This window comes from Temnothorax nylanderi, unplaced genomic scaffold, assembly GCF_030848795.1.
Source record: "Temnothorax nylanderi isolate EJ_2023f unplaced genomic scaffold, tnyl_v1.0 TNYL_tig0049_pilon, whole genome shotgun sequence".
NCBI classification, from domain to species: Eukaryota; Metazoa; Arthropoda; class Insecta; order Hymenoptera; family Formicidae; genus Temnothorax; species Temnothorax nylanderi.
Genome location: NW_027249111.1, coordinates 981,251 through 1,000,852, shown reverse-complemented (window position 1 = coordinate 1,000,852; position 19,602 = coordinate 981,251). Strand labels below are relative to the sequence as shown.

At 41.7% G+C, this 19,602-nt stretch overlaps 1 protein-coding gene and 1 long non-coding RNA gene across 2 annotated transcripts in view; one reads left to right on the top strand and one right to left on the bottom strand.

The window, feature by feature from the left end:
• LOC139772434 (kin of IRRE-like protein 1) overlaps positions 1-19,602 on the bottom strand; it is a 346,418-nt gene that overhangs the window by 79,328 nt on the left and 247,488 nt on the right. Inside the window, exon 3 of the mRNA XM_071706124.1 lies at positions 8,646-8,857. Within this exon, the coding sequence (XP_071562225.1) occupies positions 8,646-8,857 (212 nt within the window). The remainder of the gene's footprint in view (positions 1-8,645; positions 8,858-19,602) is intronic.
• The window catches only part of LOC139772437 (uncharacterized), a 120,129-nt gene continuing 119,486 nt past the window's right edge, over positions 18,960-19,602 (top strand). Inside the window, exons 1-2 of the long non-coding RNA XR_011718127.1 lie at positions 18,960-19,171; positions 19,254-19,351. This is a non-coding gene — a long non-coding RNA (uncharacterized lncRNA). The remainder of the gene's footprint in view (positions 19,172-19,253; positions 19,352-19,602) is intronic.

Below are 19,602 nucleotides of genomic sequence, written 5' to 3'. Positions count from 1 at the left end.
GGTACGCTCGCACTTGCGGATTTCAAGCCGACAAGAGGGGGTGATGGGGGGGGGGGGGTGGGAAGAGAGAGAGAGAGAGAGAGAGAGAGAGAGCCTGTTGTCGTTGCTATACACATAGTTCAGTAAGCCGAAACCAAGACCGCGGAGGATGCTCAGTAAAAGCGTTGGATGAGAACGAGACAAAATAGTCGACAGATCAGTTTTACAACCAGCTATTTGCTACATTAACGCGACTTTAATCTCGCAGCTATTGTGTCCGATTGTAGCAGTTTTCATCTTTTCGTCTTAGAGTGCCGCGCAAATTTCGATTTATTCAATTGTGTGACGACACCTCAAAATGGTGAATATATAATGATATGAAAAATAAGTGTAGCCACCGACACAAACGCAATGAGATATCTCGTAATTATGAAGACACTTTTCAAGAAACAATTGCTCTTTTATTGTTTTTTTTTAAAATAATAATTTACAATATGCAAATGTATTTCATATTTGATAGATATTGATCTTAATAATTTTTCAAATAAATAAATTGTTAAGTTTTAAACATATTGAAAAACAGAAAAAAAGATCAACATATTTATATGTATTGAAACGTATACAGGAGGCTCATTCGAGTTTGAATATGTGTATATACAGCAAATAAACGCACGGTAAGGTTAAATAATGAGACCAATCGTTCCGCGTGCAATTACAATGAAAGGAATCTGATATTGGATGATTATTGGCAGGCTATTTGACGGATTATTTTCTCGCAATTTCATCCGATCGGTATTACCTACTAATTTACCTACTAATTTACATTGAGAGAATAATTTTATGATTAACAGATTCTATTGTATCATTCGCAATGTATAAAACTGTTTGCGATAAATTCGATTACCATATTTAAATTAATCGTCCATTTCGCCCGCGTTTCTTCTTCGTTCGAGAAACAGTGTCTTCTCATCGTGGTAAAATACTTCGGGACGTTACGGCCGCAAGATGCTTTAATAAAAGATCATCAATCACTTTCCATTACGTGCTGGCGCGCGTACACGCGGGCTGTGTTTTGTCGCAACACGCGAAAGTCGCGTTTTAATGAAAGATCGTCGGTCTTCTAGATTTCATTCTGGGCGCCTGGTTCATTTTGCCGTATTAAATTCTCGACGTGCAGTCGACAAAATGGCGATGTGGGGCGCGCGCGCGCGCGCGAGCGACGTTATTTTCTCTACATCGTCTATTTTAATGAAAAATAACTCGGTTCGCACTGCACATCGGAAAGTTCGTTAAAAATATTCCTTCCGCGAACGGATTCCCTTCACGACGGATTGGAATCCCTAGAAACTTTATGTCAACTCGTCCTGAGTCGAAATTGCTTTCCCACGTCTCAGATACATCCGCGTCGTCGACCTTTTCAAGATTACGAATTGTTATATCCGCCGTTTATACGACATTTCACGCGTGACGATCGTCGATCTCATCAATGGACGGAGGAGAATCGTCTTTTTCAATTCTATCGGGAAGGGCTGGATGGCGCGAACCGTCCGCGTCCGGAGAGGCCGACGTCCGCAAAGGCTTCCGAAAATCGTGGTACGCGCGAGCCAGCAACTTGGATTTATGTCTCCCATAAATTCATGCGACTTCGCGGACCGTTTTTCCGTTCTCGAATCCCGTTTGCCAATCTCCCTTTCTCTCTCTTTCTCTCTCTCTTCTTCTCGCTCTTTACCCTCTTTTTATCCCTCGGTCCCGACACTCTCTTTCCTCACCGGCGCGGCGCATTCCGGAATTCCGCGAGTTCTTCCCCACCCACGAGAATGAATCCCTCCTGGCTGCGGTCAGTTTGCTACTTATTATCAAGTGAAATATCGCGGTCGATTTGTTATCGCAGAGGGTGGGTACTTTGTGGGAGATCGCGAGGCTTACGATTCATGCGCTTGTTGCAGCGACAAGAACAGAAATCTCAATGTTGCCGGCGTACCGTGGTATTTTATGCTCTCGTAAATATGAAACGTCGGTTAATGTCTCAAGTACTTCATACATCATTCGCGTACACGTGTGTCACAAGCAAATTTGTAAAACAGGCGGTTAGGTGATATATCTATAATAGCATTTAAAGAAATGGCACAAAACAACCAGAGTTCTAAGAATCGTTGAAAAATTGTTGTAAATATTAACAAATTGACTGCCACTGACTGTCATAAGTACCTGACACATAAATTTCAGTCATGTGTAATTAACAGCCTAATTCATCTCCAATTGTAACCTTTTATCAATTTTATATATTAACATAATAAAAATATTAAAAAATCGTGACATTTGACGAACGTTTCGGAACAAATTTAACAGCTTTGGAATACCTGGAATAACTCTGATACATGTTTCATATCCTAATTATTTTACTTGTATAAAAAAATATCGTGCGCTTGGTGACTAGGAAGATTTGTCAAACCCTTTGGCAGTCTCTCTCTCTCAATGTGTTAAAAACTATCATCACTACATTTGCGTAATTGTAGATCGGCGCGAGATCGTTCCCGAAATAATTCGGAAAATAATTATATAAATTCCGCAAATATATAACAAATATATAATAAATAAAAAATCGTTCACCTCACAGATACTCCGCCGTTGCTCGATGCCTCCCAGGGACGCGCACTAATAACGGTAGATTGCGACGACCTTGCATGATACTCCATATATACTGCCGATGCTATTAATCGCACACGATGCATTTACATTGAAAAAACGTGAAATACTTGCTTCGTAAATAGATCATTTCAACGCGAGTTGTCCGCATTGTCCTAATTGAAGTCGCGATCTAATAATCGCGATAATTTTAATAATCGTAGAAACTAATCGCAAACACGATGATGCAACGGCACAGCGGCTGCCCGACCGTCGCGTCCCAAGTCTCGCTCGCGCGGATGTTTTGTATTTACAGTTTACATCTACGCAGATACGTACATCGCAAGGAATGAGTTCCGCGAAATATTCAGTATACTATAGAATAACCGTTTACGTTGATTATTCACATTGATTGTGTTTATTCCGCGATTATCATAATGTGACACAGGATGAAGCGACCGAATTAACCGAAAACTGACTCGTTGAAGGAACAGTAAGTCCAATTAATAGGATATCAGTAAGGTGTATTAGCTCGCTAGACGAGAAAGGTCGAATAGAGGGTGGAACGATAGACTTGCGATTTAATTTGCACGGCAAGTACGGGAACGAAACCCTGACAGGAAGGGGATGGTTAATTAGCCCTGCCACAAAGGAGCTCGATTATGTGGTGCTATACGACCGCGAATAGCACAGGCTACTTTTTTCTACTCTTCCTCCTCCTTTGCACCTCTCACACGCAGCGGCTCACTTATACCCCATTAGTCGACGCATAGAATATAACCGTATACCATACGCCCGCTGGAAAAAGGGTTGCCGACCTCGATACAAACTCCCTCATTGTTCATCGCGTGCATATGGGTGTATGTGTATGTCTGCAAGCGCACGCAGCCATGTGCGCTGGCTTAAAAAGGTGGAACAAATTTCTGCTCGGCGCTACGGCGCGCGGCGCTTTGCAAAGGCAGCCCCTTTGGTTGAAGGGGCAAAGATGAATTTTTCGCCGATCTGCGTACGTCACGAGCGCGTCAAAGTATTTCGCATTATTTGTACCTTCGAGGATGGCGCTTGTCCCTGGCGTTTGTCCCTTGAATCGGATTATCAACTTTGCCCACTTTTGCACGCGAAATATCGCAGCGCGATCGCGTTTAATTCTTGATTTCCTTTGTCCCATGGACAAGAGAGCCGACATGCCACGTCACGTAACACTTTTTTTGCGCAACAGCTTATTACAGTTTCACGAGTTTTTGAGTGGAGGTTTCATCAGAAGTATCCCTCGACAAGCATTGTACTTTTTTGCGATGCGAATTGCAATTCAAGATACACGACTTGGATGGATTTTGCGTAAAAAAATTTCTTTATATTGCGTAATAATTATTTACGTTTACATTTTGCAGTAGACAATGAGATGTAATCACGCAACATGAAAAAATTCGATTATATCGTGCGATGTATCTATCCGAATAAACGAAATCAATGTCGCAAACACTATTATGCGATCGATCAAGAGCTATATCAAAGCGTATATTAATAACGCGGGAGGAGAGGCATTTTGTTTAGACGGGGGATTAAATCCTCGAGGAAAAACACAAATCCCAATTCCTTCTACGACCAACTCCGTCCGATAATCCGCTTTCGCTTGTCTCAAATTATTCCGAGGAGACGCGCCGCTTAGCCGCCTCCCGACAGTTTGACAAAGACGCTTTATATTATTTCGAGCTTAATTTCGACTTGCATTATCCAAGCTCTCGAGTATCTCCCGATATTATTTCAACTGCGAAGCGAGAGCATCGATCTAGCGGGGCGCCTTTTTCCTCGCGAGGAAACGTAGACCAAGATTTTCCTCCGACGTTAATGCAACGGGAAGGCTAAAGCGGAGAAACGGAGCAGAGAGGGACGGCAGGAAACGGAGTTACGAGAAAGAGAAGGAGGGGGGGGGGGACGAGAGAGAGAAGGGAATGAACGAGAGAGAAAAGGTTAGGTTAATTAAGGGAAGACTTAACGACGAGGTTTGTCCACCCACGTCCATTCGCGTTCTTCCTCCTTCGCACCCCATTCACCGTGAGAGTTTGGCTCGAGCTAACGCGGAAAGTTCGCGTGGATTTCTGAAATTCTAATTCGCTCCTCTAATCTGCGCTATCCTTCTTTTCACAGACGCGCGACGCGACGGCGACGCCCGCCTTCGAGGCACGCCTAGCTTCAGAAAGTGCTCGCTCGTCTCTATCTTCTTACAAGGGTGAAAGAATGCTGCAGATAATTACGTATATAAAAGCGATCGCGGCGATTCAAAGAGGCGATAATTGGAAAAAGGAAGAAAGAAACGTGATAGGAGAAACGTTTCGGATTCGGATGTTCTTCTCTAAGGTTCGCATTAAGGAATATGTTGTGCAACTTCTTGTCAGTATTTCGGGGGCGAAACTGCGTTTCCGTGTTCCGCGAAACTGGCAGGAGACCAGGAGTAACGACACGCATTTCGGAGAGGGGGGGGGGGGTTGCTCGCGAAACTCACGTAAGTATAACGAACGCTAACTATTGCGCCACGCGCCGGCGCGTAATACACTTACACGATTACGGTGGATAATAATATTGCGCCCATATATACTGCAACACAGCGCGCGTTGTAACACGATAGCGTAACAATACCGCGCGAATACTGACGCATTAGCCTAATCTATAAGACGGTGCGCCTCACGCGCGATGTCTCGCGCTTGTGTGTGTTAATATATCATAGTCGTGTTCGCAAGAACATACGCGTGTAGTCCATCACGTGTACACGTACCTTGTGCAATCTACAACATCCCTTGCATAAGGAGAAGCCCTATTGCAATGTATTTTGCATAATTATCGCAAAATTGATATTTGTTTCTTTGATGATTTATGTGTCTCGCTCGTACATACATTCGAAATAAAGACTCTTGTTGAAATATTAAAAGACATATCTCGCGTATATATTTAATCGTCTGTTTGTTAATTTTTCAAAATTTTAACTCCGCATATAACGCAAAAACAATCTGGCAGTTTATATATTCAGCAAACTCTCTTAACTTGTAATACATTACAACTCGAATGCAAGACTATTGCGAGAACAGCTGTGTAAATGATATATGACTGTTAAATTTCGTATATGTATTCCGAAAGCACAGCAAAAAGCGCAGTAAGAATCTCAAAGTGTTTCTTATGTCTCGAGAAGTTTAAAGAGACGGACGGAGTACGTCGTGGAAAATAACAAAAGTTACACGGTATGTCGGGATTCGCTCAACGGCGGCCACATTCATGCAAACTTAAACGTCGAAGAGCTTAGATTACGTATTCTTCCCGGCGCGGCGTCTCGGCACCGCAATATGCGAGCAAGAGAAAGAGATAAAGCGGAAGAGACGCGCTTGGACATTGCATCGCTGGTATAGGACCGGTTATCGCGGAAAAGCCCAGGAAAATCGGAGAGAGACAGGTAGAGATAGATAGAAAGAGGAAGGGGGGAGGGGAGAGGAGGGAGGGGGGGGGGAGAGAGAGAGAGAGACGCAATCTAGAAACTCTCGGGAACCAATCTTCTCTGATGAAAATACCTTGTCCTCTGTGAGGTTTGATACCGCACCCGCGGGGGCCAATTTCGTTCGTTACTTTTTGGAATACCGCGAGTACGTTTGAATTGGACGGAGTCCTTGCGAGGCAGATTCCAGGGAAACATTTTGAGGGTACGTGCAGACGAGCGTGGTTGGCAAAGCAGGAGTAAGGAGGTGGAAAATGGATTGGCCTCTCAACGCGTGTCGCTTCCGCGATCAGTTCTCTCGACGAAAAATATTGATGCAGCTTAATTAGAGCTCGAAACCACGTGCGAGCACAATTGCACAAGGGAAAAACGCTTCGATGTTAAACTACCATCAAAATAGGTACAAAATGGGTATTAAAAAAAGGGCTTATTGTACTCTTCTTAATTGGCGCGATGTGATTTGTACGGAATTTTAACATAAGAGGGACTCAATTACAAATAACTTACATGGAGTTGAAACCTTGAGAGACGTGGTAGATTGCAAGTTCTCGCGATGTTTTCGTAATGGAAAAATGGATCTCAACCTCGAGGAGGAATATGTCAATAAAAGCATTATCCATTTACTCTCACGAATACCCTGTATTTGCGGGTCTTATATGGATATTCGACGCGGGGTGTTCCAAGTCGAACATTTCAGAAACACTACGCGCGCTCGGCTATTACTAGAAAGGGTTAGATCGCCTGAGGGATCAGCCGGAGAATTTCATGCTGGTCGTCGGGTCTTCTGGGAATCTGCACTGCGACACTTACATTCTCACTATCCTTATCCCTTTCCATGTCGTTCGAATCTCTCTCTCTCTCTCTCTCTCTCTCTCTCCCTCTCTTTCTTTACCTCTTTCTTTCTCTCGCACCCTCTCGCCCTTTCACTATTCCGTTCCAGTCGATAGCAGCGGCGAAGAGAGGCGCCAAAGATGGATTCCGGTATCGGAAGGATCGGGAGTAGAATTTCCCAGGTTATATTCCTGCCGCGAGCTATACGGGATATCCCGAGATTCGAACGTACTTCGCTACCGACTGCTCCAACTGGGGCTTCCATGAAAGTTACACCTTCGTACGATGTGGACTTTATGATCGACCCACACGACGTTATACTCGCACCGCGTGTATCCGGGTAAAGAAAGCGCAGCGTGGTACCCGGATATTATTCCAAATCGTGAGAGAAAGTAAGCAGAAGCAAAATCACCGCGATGTACGGTAATGGTGATCGCGAAATTCTTCGTGGATGTCGTTCGCGCAGTTAGGGCTCGCTGTCTTCGTCATAGAATGCATAGAATGCATGCAGAGAATGTTATACTTGTATAAGAATCGAGATTCGTCGTGACTGAACTTGCGAGCTTCTGCTCGAAACGATGCGCTCAGATACGAATCGGGAAAACTTGGGTCATGCGATCCACGTGGCGGAAAAACCGCAGGCGTGCAGGAGGAAATCGTGACCGCGATTGGTTCATGCATTTTTCAGTGATCGCGGCATTTGCTTGATCGGACGTTTATATGTCCCTTCGACGTCGGCGTCGGGCTCTGCGAAAGGCGGCACGCGTTGATAAAACGGTCGTACACGAGTGAGTGTGTGCTCGAATAAGTGGCGCGCATAGAAAGTAACGCGGACTCCGGTCGCAAGTTCGCGACTGCAGCGAGAGATCGATCGGTGCCGTGCCCTCGCGAAATAGCGATCTATAATACACCTATACCCTTCATGTTCGATCTGATCGCCACGAATCGTTTCTTCACGGCGGCAGCAGCAACGGTAGCGGCAGCGGCGGCGCGGTGCGACGCGACGTGCGTGTCGAGCTTGATCGATTTCTCGAGCGAAATGTAACCGCTATTTCTCTCTTTCCCCGGTTCTCGCTTTTCCAATGTCCGCGAGAGCGTACAATGCACCTTAAGGCTCCTCTTTAAAGTCGTGGTAAATTAGTTTGCTACGATCTTCCTTTGATTGAAAGGGGAGCGACGGTTTGCTTTTCGTGTAAATGTCGTTGCTGCGACTATTACTATTGCGCGCCGTATTATTTATTATGATCGATATGATAGCATAATTTATACCAGATATCATATTTAAAGTTATTATATTCCGTAATGTTATTTAAAGAGTTTATATTTATCTCTGTTATCTTATACTTAAATTTGAAACAAATATGCTCATGTGTCCGATTGAAAAAAACTTTCAATCAGATATATTTGTTTTTATATTGCATATATTTAAAATTAAAAGTTTGACGAAATTATGGCATTAAAAAATATTGGGAATCATACAGAGTGATCACAATTTAAAAATAAAAATGAAAAATAAATTCATATGAAACTGATTGATTAAAGTAAATTTATACAGAATTATAGATTTATAATTTACTCTTTCTCTGACTTTTTAAATTTAATAACGCATATCACTTATAGATATCCTTCTGTAAAGCAGTGGTAGCGACGTTTATAAAAAAATTGTTAATCGCTATATTTAGAGTATGTGATGGATTAAATTCTTCTAGAGGTCGGTACTCAGACTCACCGATCACGGTCAAGTTATACCGGAAGCTGCGCGTCTGGCCCTTCCGGAAATCCACTCTACATCTGTAGGTTGCCGCGTCGTGTCGCTTTATATCGTCGATCACCAGAACCGCCGGGCTCGGAAAGGACGTTCGAAAAAAGGCGCGTGGACCGAAAACCCCAGAGTCTGACGAGTGTTGCGCCTTCGTCACTGGCTTCTCTCGCGCGTCAATTCTGTAACAAGAAAAAAATATGTTTTGAAAACTTTAAAACTTAATCCTAGAATGTGCAAAATGTTCCATATACAAAACAAACGATTTTTCTCTTAGCAAATTCTCACATTAGGATTATTTTATTACTTAATTTAGATTTACAATTACGTTTACAACTTAAATACGTTATATTTCTTATACTAGATCGATCCTGTTCAATTTACAAAGTTCGTCTAATTTTCTTTCGTTTGTGTTCTATTCTTTAAGTCCAATACAGCGCCATTGTACACTCGAATTTCTTTTTCTTTCGCGCGATTGTAAGACAATTACCAGAGGTTTCGAGAATTCAGGGCACGATCGGTGGTATTCTGATACATAGAAAACGATCGCACAATTTCCGACCAATAAAATTCCAACCTCACGCAAGGAGATTCTACCGAGCGACGGCAGACAATGGGGATCGCGCAGCGCGGAGTTGAAAGAGGCGTTGAACGAGGCGCTGGGGAAAAAATATGCATTGCGATTCATTGACCGTCCCAGCGAACCGTGATAGTATATATCGAAGTATTACCCGCTTACGAGCCCAATATAATTATTTCAAATCGATGGTATAATTATCGTGCGCGGTGCAGAGAATGGAGCGCGGCGTGCAGGTAGCCGGCGATAACGCAATTAAATCGCAACCGTGTTATCCGATATTTTGAACGAACACCGCTCATTTCATCGATATCGCGTAGATACTAGGCTAGCTGAAGAAAAAGGACCGATACGCGCGATTGAATTGAATCGAATCGAATCAAATCGAACCGCGTCGGCTGATTACAATGGATAATTGGAAAATATAATCACACCGCGCCGCTCGGGGTATAATCTACGGCATTTACGTTATATTACGGTTTAATACTCGTGCAAAATATATATACCTAATAGATATATATATATGTATATATATATATGTATATAGGCGAGCATTTTGCGAAATTGAGAGACGCTGATACGCGACACAAGCGATTGATTAAGTTTCGATAGTCGATGTCTCTCTCTCTCTCTCTCTCTCGGCATAACTTTTTAAATTGAACATAAAGACGATAAGAATAAGATTCGCGAAGAGAGTATAATGACAACAATATAGTGCGCAAAATAAATTTGCGAAATAATGGAAATCAAAGAAAGCAATGAAAATGAGATGAAACTGGGAGGGAATAAAGAGAAATATTCGCAGTTGATTTTTGCCGTTTTGTATTCGCAATAATTCTGAAATGAGATTTTACGAGTGCGCGTTCAGCGATTCCCGTTTGACATTAACTGCAATTATATGCACGTGTAATATAGTAACTATATGTTAATGGGAACGTAAAATTTCCCGGTGGCGCAATATCGGATCTCGTTTGACGTAAATATAATGTCAAAAGCTTCCTGCTGGTGAAATTACGTATTTTATTAACAAAAGTGGCGATATACGTTACGAAATTTGCGATCAGTGCGGAAGGAAAGTTATTATTATTATTAATTTCACACACACACACACACACACACACACACACACACACACACACACACACACACATGCACAATTTAGCAGAGAATACTGCTATCCATATCGTCGTAAAACTACTTCGTCACAACGAACAACACATTATGACGTCGTAATTATTTAATAAAAGGACATTTCCTCGTGACAAAGATCAGATTTAATGTACCACAATTATGTCTCGTATACCTACCACTGCGACGTTAATTATCACATCATATCTCTTGATATTCACAACGTAGAATAATTCGTAGAATAATGCGATCCTAAATGTGAGAGCGCACGAACCGAGTGTGTTTGTATCGTGTATAAGCTTAGAAAAAAACGCGCATCGTTACCTTCTTCTTACCTTGGATGCGTTTGCGAGGCTTATGCATGTCGGCACAAGAGTTTTCATTTCTCTCCTTTGGATTTCGCGTGAACGGAGGGACGCGGGAGACGCGATGCGGCGCGGCCGAGAAGTGGAGGCAATAGAAGAAGTGACGGAGACGAAAGCGGGAGGAATGGAGGATACGCGGCCGAGAGATGCAATAAGGAAATGCGTATCTTTCGTCTTCCCTTTATGTGCAGGCAGGACCGTTCCCTTATCCTTCGGCAGGCGTTCTCGAGGAGCACTCCTCGGCGAAGACTCTCGATTCACGTCGACGCGGCGACGTGGGCGCCGGGTAATACGGAATCGATGTCTGTTTTATGAAACGTTTTATCTTGCCGCGCAGCCGGCTTTCCAATATTTCGCTCGACTCTCGCCTGCCTCGTTCACGACCTTTCCCTTCAAACTATCGTTCTCCATCCTCACTGTTATTTCCTCTCGCTTCATCACATATCGGCCCGTTCTTTCCCATACGGTTGCGTTCCGCTTCGATTATCTTCTCGGGAATGATACATATACTTTTTAAACCAGTGGTACTGAACTAGAGGTACATGTCCCCTCGAGACGTACAAGTCGTTGCGGTGGATTTTGAAAAAATTCAGAGCGCGGACGCGTCTCGATATCGACGTAATTTTCGATGTTTCGATCGATAAGACAAAAAAATAAGTACTTTCCGTGTAGTTGCGACAGCATTTTGATAATCCGAAAAACGTCAAAATGAAAAGAACCACTGCCTTAAAAATAGACGGCTAAAATAAACAGCCGCGCAGTAAGTACTGAGTACTGTGAGTACAGACTATCGAGAGCTCGCGAACGATGTTCGATCTTCTTTTTTTTTAACGCTAATAGATTTTATTCGCGATGCGGTATTGAACGAAAAAAGAGAAGGAAGATCGTCCGTTTAAGGAATCTGGCTTTCTGCGGTCGCGCATAATTGGAAATGCGGTCATTTCATATTTAGGTCGAATAATTTCGGGGTAGAGTTAAATTCATTTTCAATATTCCGCCCTAATCCACGGTCTCGTGCACGACCTTTCTTTTTTCCTTCCCTCTCGCGTGTCTCCCATGCGCCCCTCCGCTAACGATATACTTTCGTAAAAATGATAAATGCCCGGCGAGCAAAGGGTAAATAGCGACGGAATGAACGTACGGCTTGCCGCTTTTGCATAGCGTAGAAGATATACAAGAAAATTATACATCTCTAAATATTTATTGGCACATTAATTTTGCGACGTGTCTTTAACCCATCCTCCGGTGTCTTTACCACCCCCCCCCCCTCCAGCCCTCGTGACACGTGAGAGAGGAGTAGGGGAGAAGGCAGCACAATAATTCTCGTCGCGTCTCGTTGTTTACCGTGGCGCGCCCACGGGATAAAGTCGTCGGGACGACCCTCTTTTACAGTTTTCTAGATTACATGAATTTCGAGAGCGGCTGAGTGCTTTTTAATATTTCGCTCCACTATTACCCGCGCACCTTGTATGCGTACGCGATTCCTGCCCATCTACCCTTCTTCTTCCTTTGCACACGTTCTTCCTTCATTCCCTTCTCCTTCCTTCTCTCTTCCCCTCCTTCCACCTTCTACCTTCCAGCTTCCCTCACGTTCGCCGGCGGTCGGTCTTTTATAACGAAAATAACACGCATGCCCTTGGGGCAAAGGGTAAATAGCAAGAGAATAAATGCATGGCACCCGTTTTACGGGCACGTGCAATAAAATTCTTTTTCTTCCTTAACTCTTTTTCCCCTACAGCTCTATGTTAATTCCCCGCGTTTCTATGAAAATCGTATTCACGGCGTATCGCGATCAACCGGTGAAATTATCTAAAATTTGCGCGGTGCTTTTATATTCGTCCTTATCAAGTCGTTGAGGCCGTTACGTTAACATAGTAATAAACAGCTGCAATATTCATGAGAACCTTGTTTATACGTTCGTACCTGGACGCGTGTATATTGCGCCGTTTTAATAAATCTGTCAAAGTAGTCTTACACTTATTGTCAGCTTCCCGCAGAAAACGTGCGAGAACCATTTCGCCACCAAACTCCGTCCGTCATTCTGCCGGCGTGTTTTTATGCATAAGTACTCCCCTAGAACCTTGAACTTTGCCGTTGCAGATTTCCGCCCCGCGTTAATGCACCTTCGATTCGTTCCCGGCTTGTTTCGTTGTAAGCTCCCCGAAATGAGAGCGAACACCCGTGCCCGTGGCGTGATAAATTTGTTTTGCAAAGTAAAAAGGTTTGCGCTGTCTTCTCGAGAAAATTTGATGTACGGTTCTTCGACGCTTCGAGGATAACGCAATATTGTAGAGATTTTACATAGCTAAGGATATATTAAGATTTTTACTATCGATAGCTGCTTTCAAAAAGTAAAACTTTGAAACCAATGCTTTGATATTTGCCATAGTTTAACATCTTGCGAGTCAATTTAATTCTCGTAATATTACGTAGGTATTACTATGTATGTACTATTAATTATTACTATTTATCGCGTGATGAATATTTATCGCATTTATAATTACGTGGCGACGCTAATGAGATCACAAAACGCGACAAAATTAGATGCGCGATAATCCATTTGTCGAGATACGAAAACAAGCAAATTAATATTGATCTGAGATATGAGAGCACATATACGAAAGGAAACACGTACACGTACAGACGCACATACAGTATTTGGAATTTACATTTACCTTATAACGTTTTATTTGATGTACTATTTCGTATTTCGTAGAAGAGAGGCTTGTCTTATATAGCACCGAGATCGTTAGGTATGCGACGCGCTGTTGTTTACGCCGGCCGCGGCTTCTCGGAAACATGACGTAGTGGGGGTGAGTAGGGATAAGATGACTAGGCTTATCGAGCACGCATGCATATCCCCACTCTATCCCCCATTGTTCGCGCGTCGACGCCGCCGACTCGGCCGCTGATACGGCTGATACCCTATTGCGACATTACCGTTAACCGTTCACGCGCCGAGACTCGAGCAGGTAACTTCCGCTCCGTGTATCGTCGTAATATTTCATTGAATGCGATCGCGGCAAATGCCGAGAAACATAAAACGCGATTACTTTGAACAATTAACGAATGCTATTTCGCACGGTTTAATCGTCTCTTGTGTTTCACGATTTGTGAACGTATCGAGACGATGGCTATTCATCGAAACGGATATTTCGCACGATTTAGAATTAATACGAGGAACGAGTCTCACAAATCATTTCGTTTCGTCGCGATACTTACGGGCGACGATTGTCTTTTTGATAATGGTCGGATTAGAATATATTCTTGCTTTCGCTCTTTCCGCCGACACGCTAATATAATTTGCTCGGTAATTTCGCGATTTACAAATACGATTATTTCAAACAATTAACGATTGCCAAAATCCGGCACGGTTTAACCGTCTCTTGTGTTTAGCGATTCGTGAACGTATCGAGACGACGTTTATCCATCGAAGCGGATATTTCGCGCGATTCGTAGTAAGCATTGACGATAGGGAACGAAACTCGCAAGTTATTTTATTTCGTCGCGATATTTACAGGCGACGATTGCCTTTTTTAACAACGATCGGATTAGAATACATTTTTGCTCTCGCTCTTTCCGTCAACGTTAGTACAATTTGTTCGGCAATTTCGCGATTTACAAACGTGATCACTTCGAATAATTAACGATTGTCAAAATCCTGCACGGTTTAACCGTCTCTTGTGTTTAGCGATTCATGAACGTATCGAAATGACGGCTATCCATCAAAGCGGATATTTCGCGCGATTCAGAATAGGCATTGATAACAGGGAACGGAGGCACACAAGTTATTTCGTTTCATCGCGATACTTACGGGTGACGATTGTGTGTTTTTCTAACGGTCGGATTAGAATATATTTTCGCTCTCGCTCTTTCCGTCGACGTTAATACAATTTATTCGGTAATGCCGCGATTTACTCGTTCAAATTATATATTATATCACGCATATAATGTTGAAGTAGGCGTCGGCGTTGTATATTTTCAAACATTTTTTATTGCGGTTTTATTAGCCACTAACTCAATTCGCGCTGTCTCGCGGTATATCAGGATAAAATTGCCAATTCCATTTATGAATTTTTCGGTTATTAACAAAACCGTCACAGCTAGGAAACGGATCGATTTCGAGTCGTAATACTCGTACGTTAAAACGCCCTGTCATTCGAAGTTTATTCGCTACCGTGCAGAACGCCGCGAGTAATTAACAAATCGCATAAGTTCGTGTAATTATGTTTATGTGTTTTCGTGTGTGAAGGTTGTGCTACGAAAAATTAGCAATAGAGAAACATGAGAGGAGAAGGAGGCTCGGGGAAGCATCTGGCGACGGCGGAGCAATCAAAGGGTGAGTATATTTTATTATTTACTTGTTACGTATTATACGTTGTAAAATTTATTATTTATCGAACATTCTAATATTAATATTTTTATTTTTTACACTTTGTGTAATACGATGCATATGAAATATCTTTCATTATTTAAGAGATAATACTTTTTTCATTAAAATAATCAATACAATATTTTTAAGACTTTCAACATATACATTTCTGTGGGTTACTTGTATGAGAGAAATTGATACTTTTACTCATTAAATTTTAGAAAAGTTTATGCTTAAGAAAACATTTCTTTAATTTCGGAAATCTTTAAATCTCTGTTAAATATCTACTTGAATAATAAATATAAAATTTAGTACATATAATAATTGTATTTTAAAATATAATAATATAATATTAGATAATGTTCTAATCTGAATATATTTGTATTTTATTTTTATTTGTATTTGTATTTTACAGATCAACGTAGTTGTGCTACAACTCCGCTGCTGCGCATCGTAGTGGTGAGTTTAATATTATTTTTTAATTTAAATTTGGGGTAATATTGGGGTAATATGGTATATAATTTTGTTGATTTATTATATTTATTTATTGTGCTGATATGTTCGAGAATATGGGCGAGACGATTGCGCGCGCGAACTGATATATTTAGATATTGTGTGTATTTATATGAAGAATAAAAATATGAATAACAATTATTACTTATGAAACAATAATAGAGAAATATTGTTAATATTTGGGTGTACTTGTTTATTTTTCGTTTTTTCTCTATTGGTTTAAATTGGCGCAAAATAACAATATACTTAGAAATTTTATTCAGCACTCATATATACTGAAAGTATAAAACATACAGACTATATTTCATTGCTATGGTATTTTCGAATTTAACTAATGACGATTAATAACATTTATTTATGTAACGCGCCAGTTTAACGCTAATCTTTCATAGTCTATCTATATTTATTGGTGACTTGATTTTGCAATACTTAAAGAAAAGTGAAAAGTAACGTGAGAGTCAATTGTTGTTTCCTCTTGAGAGGAGTAAAAGAATTTTTGTATTCAGATTATTTATAAGTGGATTAATTAGATGCCATTTATGTTAAAATGTTTGAAATTGAAATAATTCTGTTATATTAAAAACAATTGGATTGGTTTCTGTAATATAATAACGAGATATCGAATCTCTTGATGATTTTAGTAATCGTTTCGCTTCTTAATCGAGTTGTCATCTTTAATCAAGATATACTTATTGAACGTGCACATCTCGAGATATAAAACTTTATTTCGATTATCTCAATTGATACGCTTTTAAAATAAAATTTAACTAATGATTTAAATTGCGGGCTTAAAATAAGTATTCGCAAAAAAATCAATCTCACAGATAGAATAACGAACTTTGTGAGTTTTTTTTATCGCACTCACAGAGTTCGTGCGATACTATCAAGATCGTAGGTTTTATTATTGAAAGTTATCTCAGAGGGTGAAACCCTCAAGCCGTTCAAGCGAACATCCATCGAAAATCATTCTTGAAGAATAAAACTGTCGAGTATGTTTTACTATTCAGTAGCTCTTGCAGAGCGGAGCTCTCGTACGAACAATCACTGATTGTTAGTCGCAAATTCAGACAAAAAATTTCTGTATCTCACGCCATTGTAACTCTTCTCATCTTTAAAAAGCGGTCTTTATACAAATAATATTATAGATAGGACATGTTGCGTTGATAATACAAACTCGACAAACATCGACAAGAGTGACGTGTCTAATGTACAATAACCCAAGTTCAATATAGATATAGCTGTATGTATTTTTTGAAAGTGCGAACGGGTGCGAACGATGGTCGAAATAGTTTTAAGGGCTTATAAAATTTAAAAAATTTTAAAAGATCAAAGATTTTTTTCCATATTTTATTATATTAAAGTCATAAAAATGGAACTGATATAGATTAATATATTGTAAGTAAATAATAAAAAATTATAAAATTTACATCCACAACTTTAAACGCTCTTTTCTCAAAACATTATTTTTCAAAGCGGTAGCCACACAATAACTCAAATCCGGTTTATGACTGAAATTTCAAAGCAATATTTTTAATATTTTGCATCAGCTCACGAAGGCTCGATCAATTTTTTTTTAAAGTTATAATGAAAAGAGAAAAAAATTTTCGGGAAGAAATAAATTTATCTAGCAATGCTTTCAAGAATTTAAATTTGTTCGTGCAGTATCTTTACGGTATATTAGTATAAAATACTACTGAAAAAGAAATATATGTATACTTAAAAATATATTTATTTATAATATTAATCCGATTCGTGCATTTAATAACGTTACTTTATTTAGTAATATTTTCAAGAATTTTAAATTTATTCGTGCAGTATCTTTACAACGTATTAGTAAAATTCTATTTAAGAAATGTACAAAGAGTCAACATAATGTTTTTTAAAAAATCTATATATATGTATACAAAACATTAAAATAAGAAAATATTCATTTATAATTTTATCCGATTCGTGCATTTAAAAAACTGTCGTAAATGTAAATCATACATATAGTGAGAGTGAGACTTATTAATATGGTGGAGAATATAACAGTTGAATTATGTGTATATAAAGTCATGGAAATAAATGCATCTAAATATATCATTTATCGGTAATATGCAGTATATTGCGTTTGCAACAGAAATCACACACGTCAGGACACATTCTTTCTTGGCGGTAAGAGCTAAATTGAATTAATATTGCGCAATGACGGCACTGTATATCGAGCCGTGAACCTAGAAATCAATCTCGGTTTTATTTCTTCGACATGTTTGGCGCAATCTTCAATACAGCCATTACGCGATCAATTGCGCAATAATGCCATTTAAAGACAACAGTTAATTGCGTGAGTTGGATGAGACGAGACAGAAAGGAGAAAAGCATTTTATCGCGGGTGAGAATCATTTCGGTCGGTTCTTACGACAGTTAGACGTTAGTTAGTTGAGCCGCCATATTCCATGTATTTTTCACGTCAATGTTACCTCTCGCCACTCGCCGCGTAGAACGACGCGTCGCGGTCCCCGGCGTCCCCGCGCGAAGGGTAAATAACAACCGAATAAAATGTGTACATACCGTTCGCCGTCCGCCGTCGGCCGTCGACCGTCCCGGGATCTACCACAGCCGCGAACAAACCGCAAAACGAAACCACGAAAAACACGAGCCACTCGAGCGACTTTACACTACGTCGCGTCCGCGACCGGCGGCGACCGCGCGAATGCCGCGAATGGCCGCGAAACGCCGAAGCCGTTAGCCGAAGCACTTAGAGCGCGCTTCTCGCGCTACTCCAGCTACTCCTCATGCCACGCCGCGCGCGATTGGTCGAGCGCGCGTCACGTAACGTCACGTACGCGAATCGCGAAGGTATTCTCATGGTGTCATGGCTCATGGCGGTGCTGGTGCTTGTGTCGCGTTTCGCGCGGTATAATAATGCCGGTAATCGCGGTGAGATCACCGAAGTGTTGCGCGCTTGTGTAAGGATCGACGCTGCGTTATCGTCGAGTAAGACGCGTTGGGTAAGAATCGTCGTCAAGTAATACGCGCGGGCTCGTGTAAAGCGACGGACATTCGGTAACGTCGTGACTCCGGCGCCGCGCCGTGGCTCCACTGCTCCGCTCCGGTACCGCGACGCCACGGCGCGTCACCATGGCACTCGGACGAAGGAATTCGTCGCGATCATGAGATCCGAATTCTCGCTTGCTCGAGATCAGGGCCGATGTAGTCGGACTCCCGCTGTCGAGAGGAGAACTTTAGAGTGACATGTAGCATGTAGCGCGGGTCGGGTGCCAATCGACAGGATGGTTGAAGGCCGAGGAGGGGGGCAAGGGGGAAGGGGGGGGAGCGACGAGATCGCGTTGAAGTTGGACGAGAAAAGCTCGGCTGGTATCGTGCGCGAAATCGCAGCGGTGCGCGGTGTGACTCGGTGACGATTTAAACGTCGCGATAACGCGAGCGGGATCAGTGCTCGCTCCGAGAAAGTTGAACGGTTTAACGGTGTCGAAACGGTAGCGCTCGCGAGCGGTTGGCAGCGAAGAGAGTGAGCCGACAAGAATGATTTCTTTACGAGGTAAGACATTTCCCTCTCCCTTCCCTCCTCTTTTTTCTGCGTAAATTATCATGCATTAACGTTAATTGATTGCTGTCCTTAGATGGAGTTGCAGAACGACGTGGTGGCTTCGTTCAACAGGAGGACAGGGAATTCTTCTCGCCTTGTATTGTCCCGCATGACGTAAGACACTCCAGAGAGGTAAGTGCGAAAACTCGAGAAATTCTCCATTACTTTTAATAAGCACGATCGCGCGCTGTACTTTCCGGCCTTCCCGCGCCTCCTTTTCAGCGGTTTCAGCCGAGAGTTGACGATACGGATCAATGGAGAATTATAAAAATTTCTTGACCACGCTGTGCTCTCTCCCTGAAGAGATTTTGTTGCGTGTTTGTACAGCTAGAATTAAGTTTAATATTTTGACGAATTAATTATCCTTAGCCTTTCCATGCGCT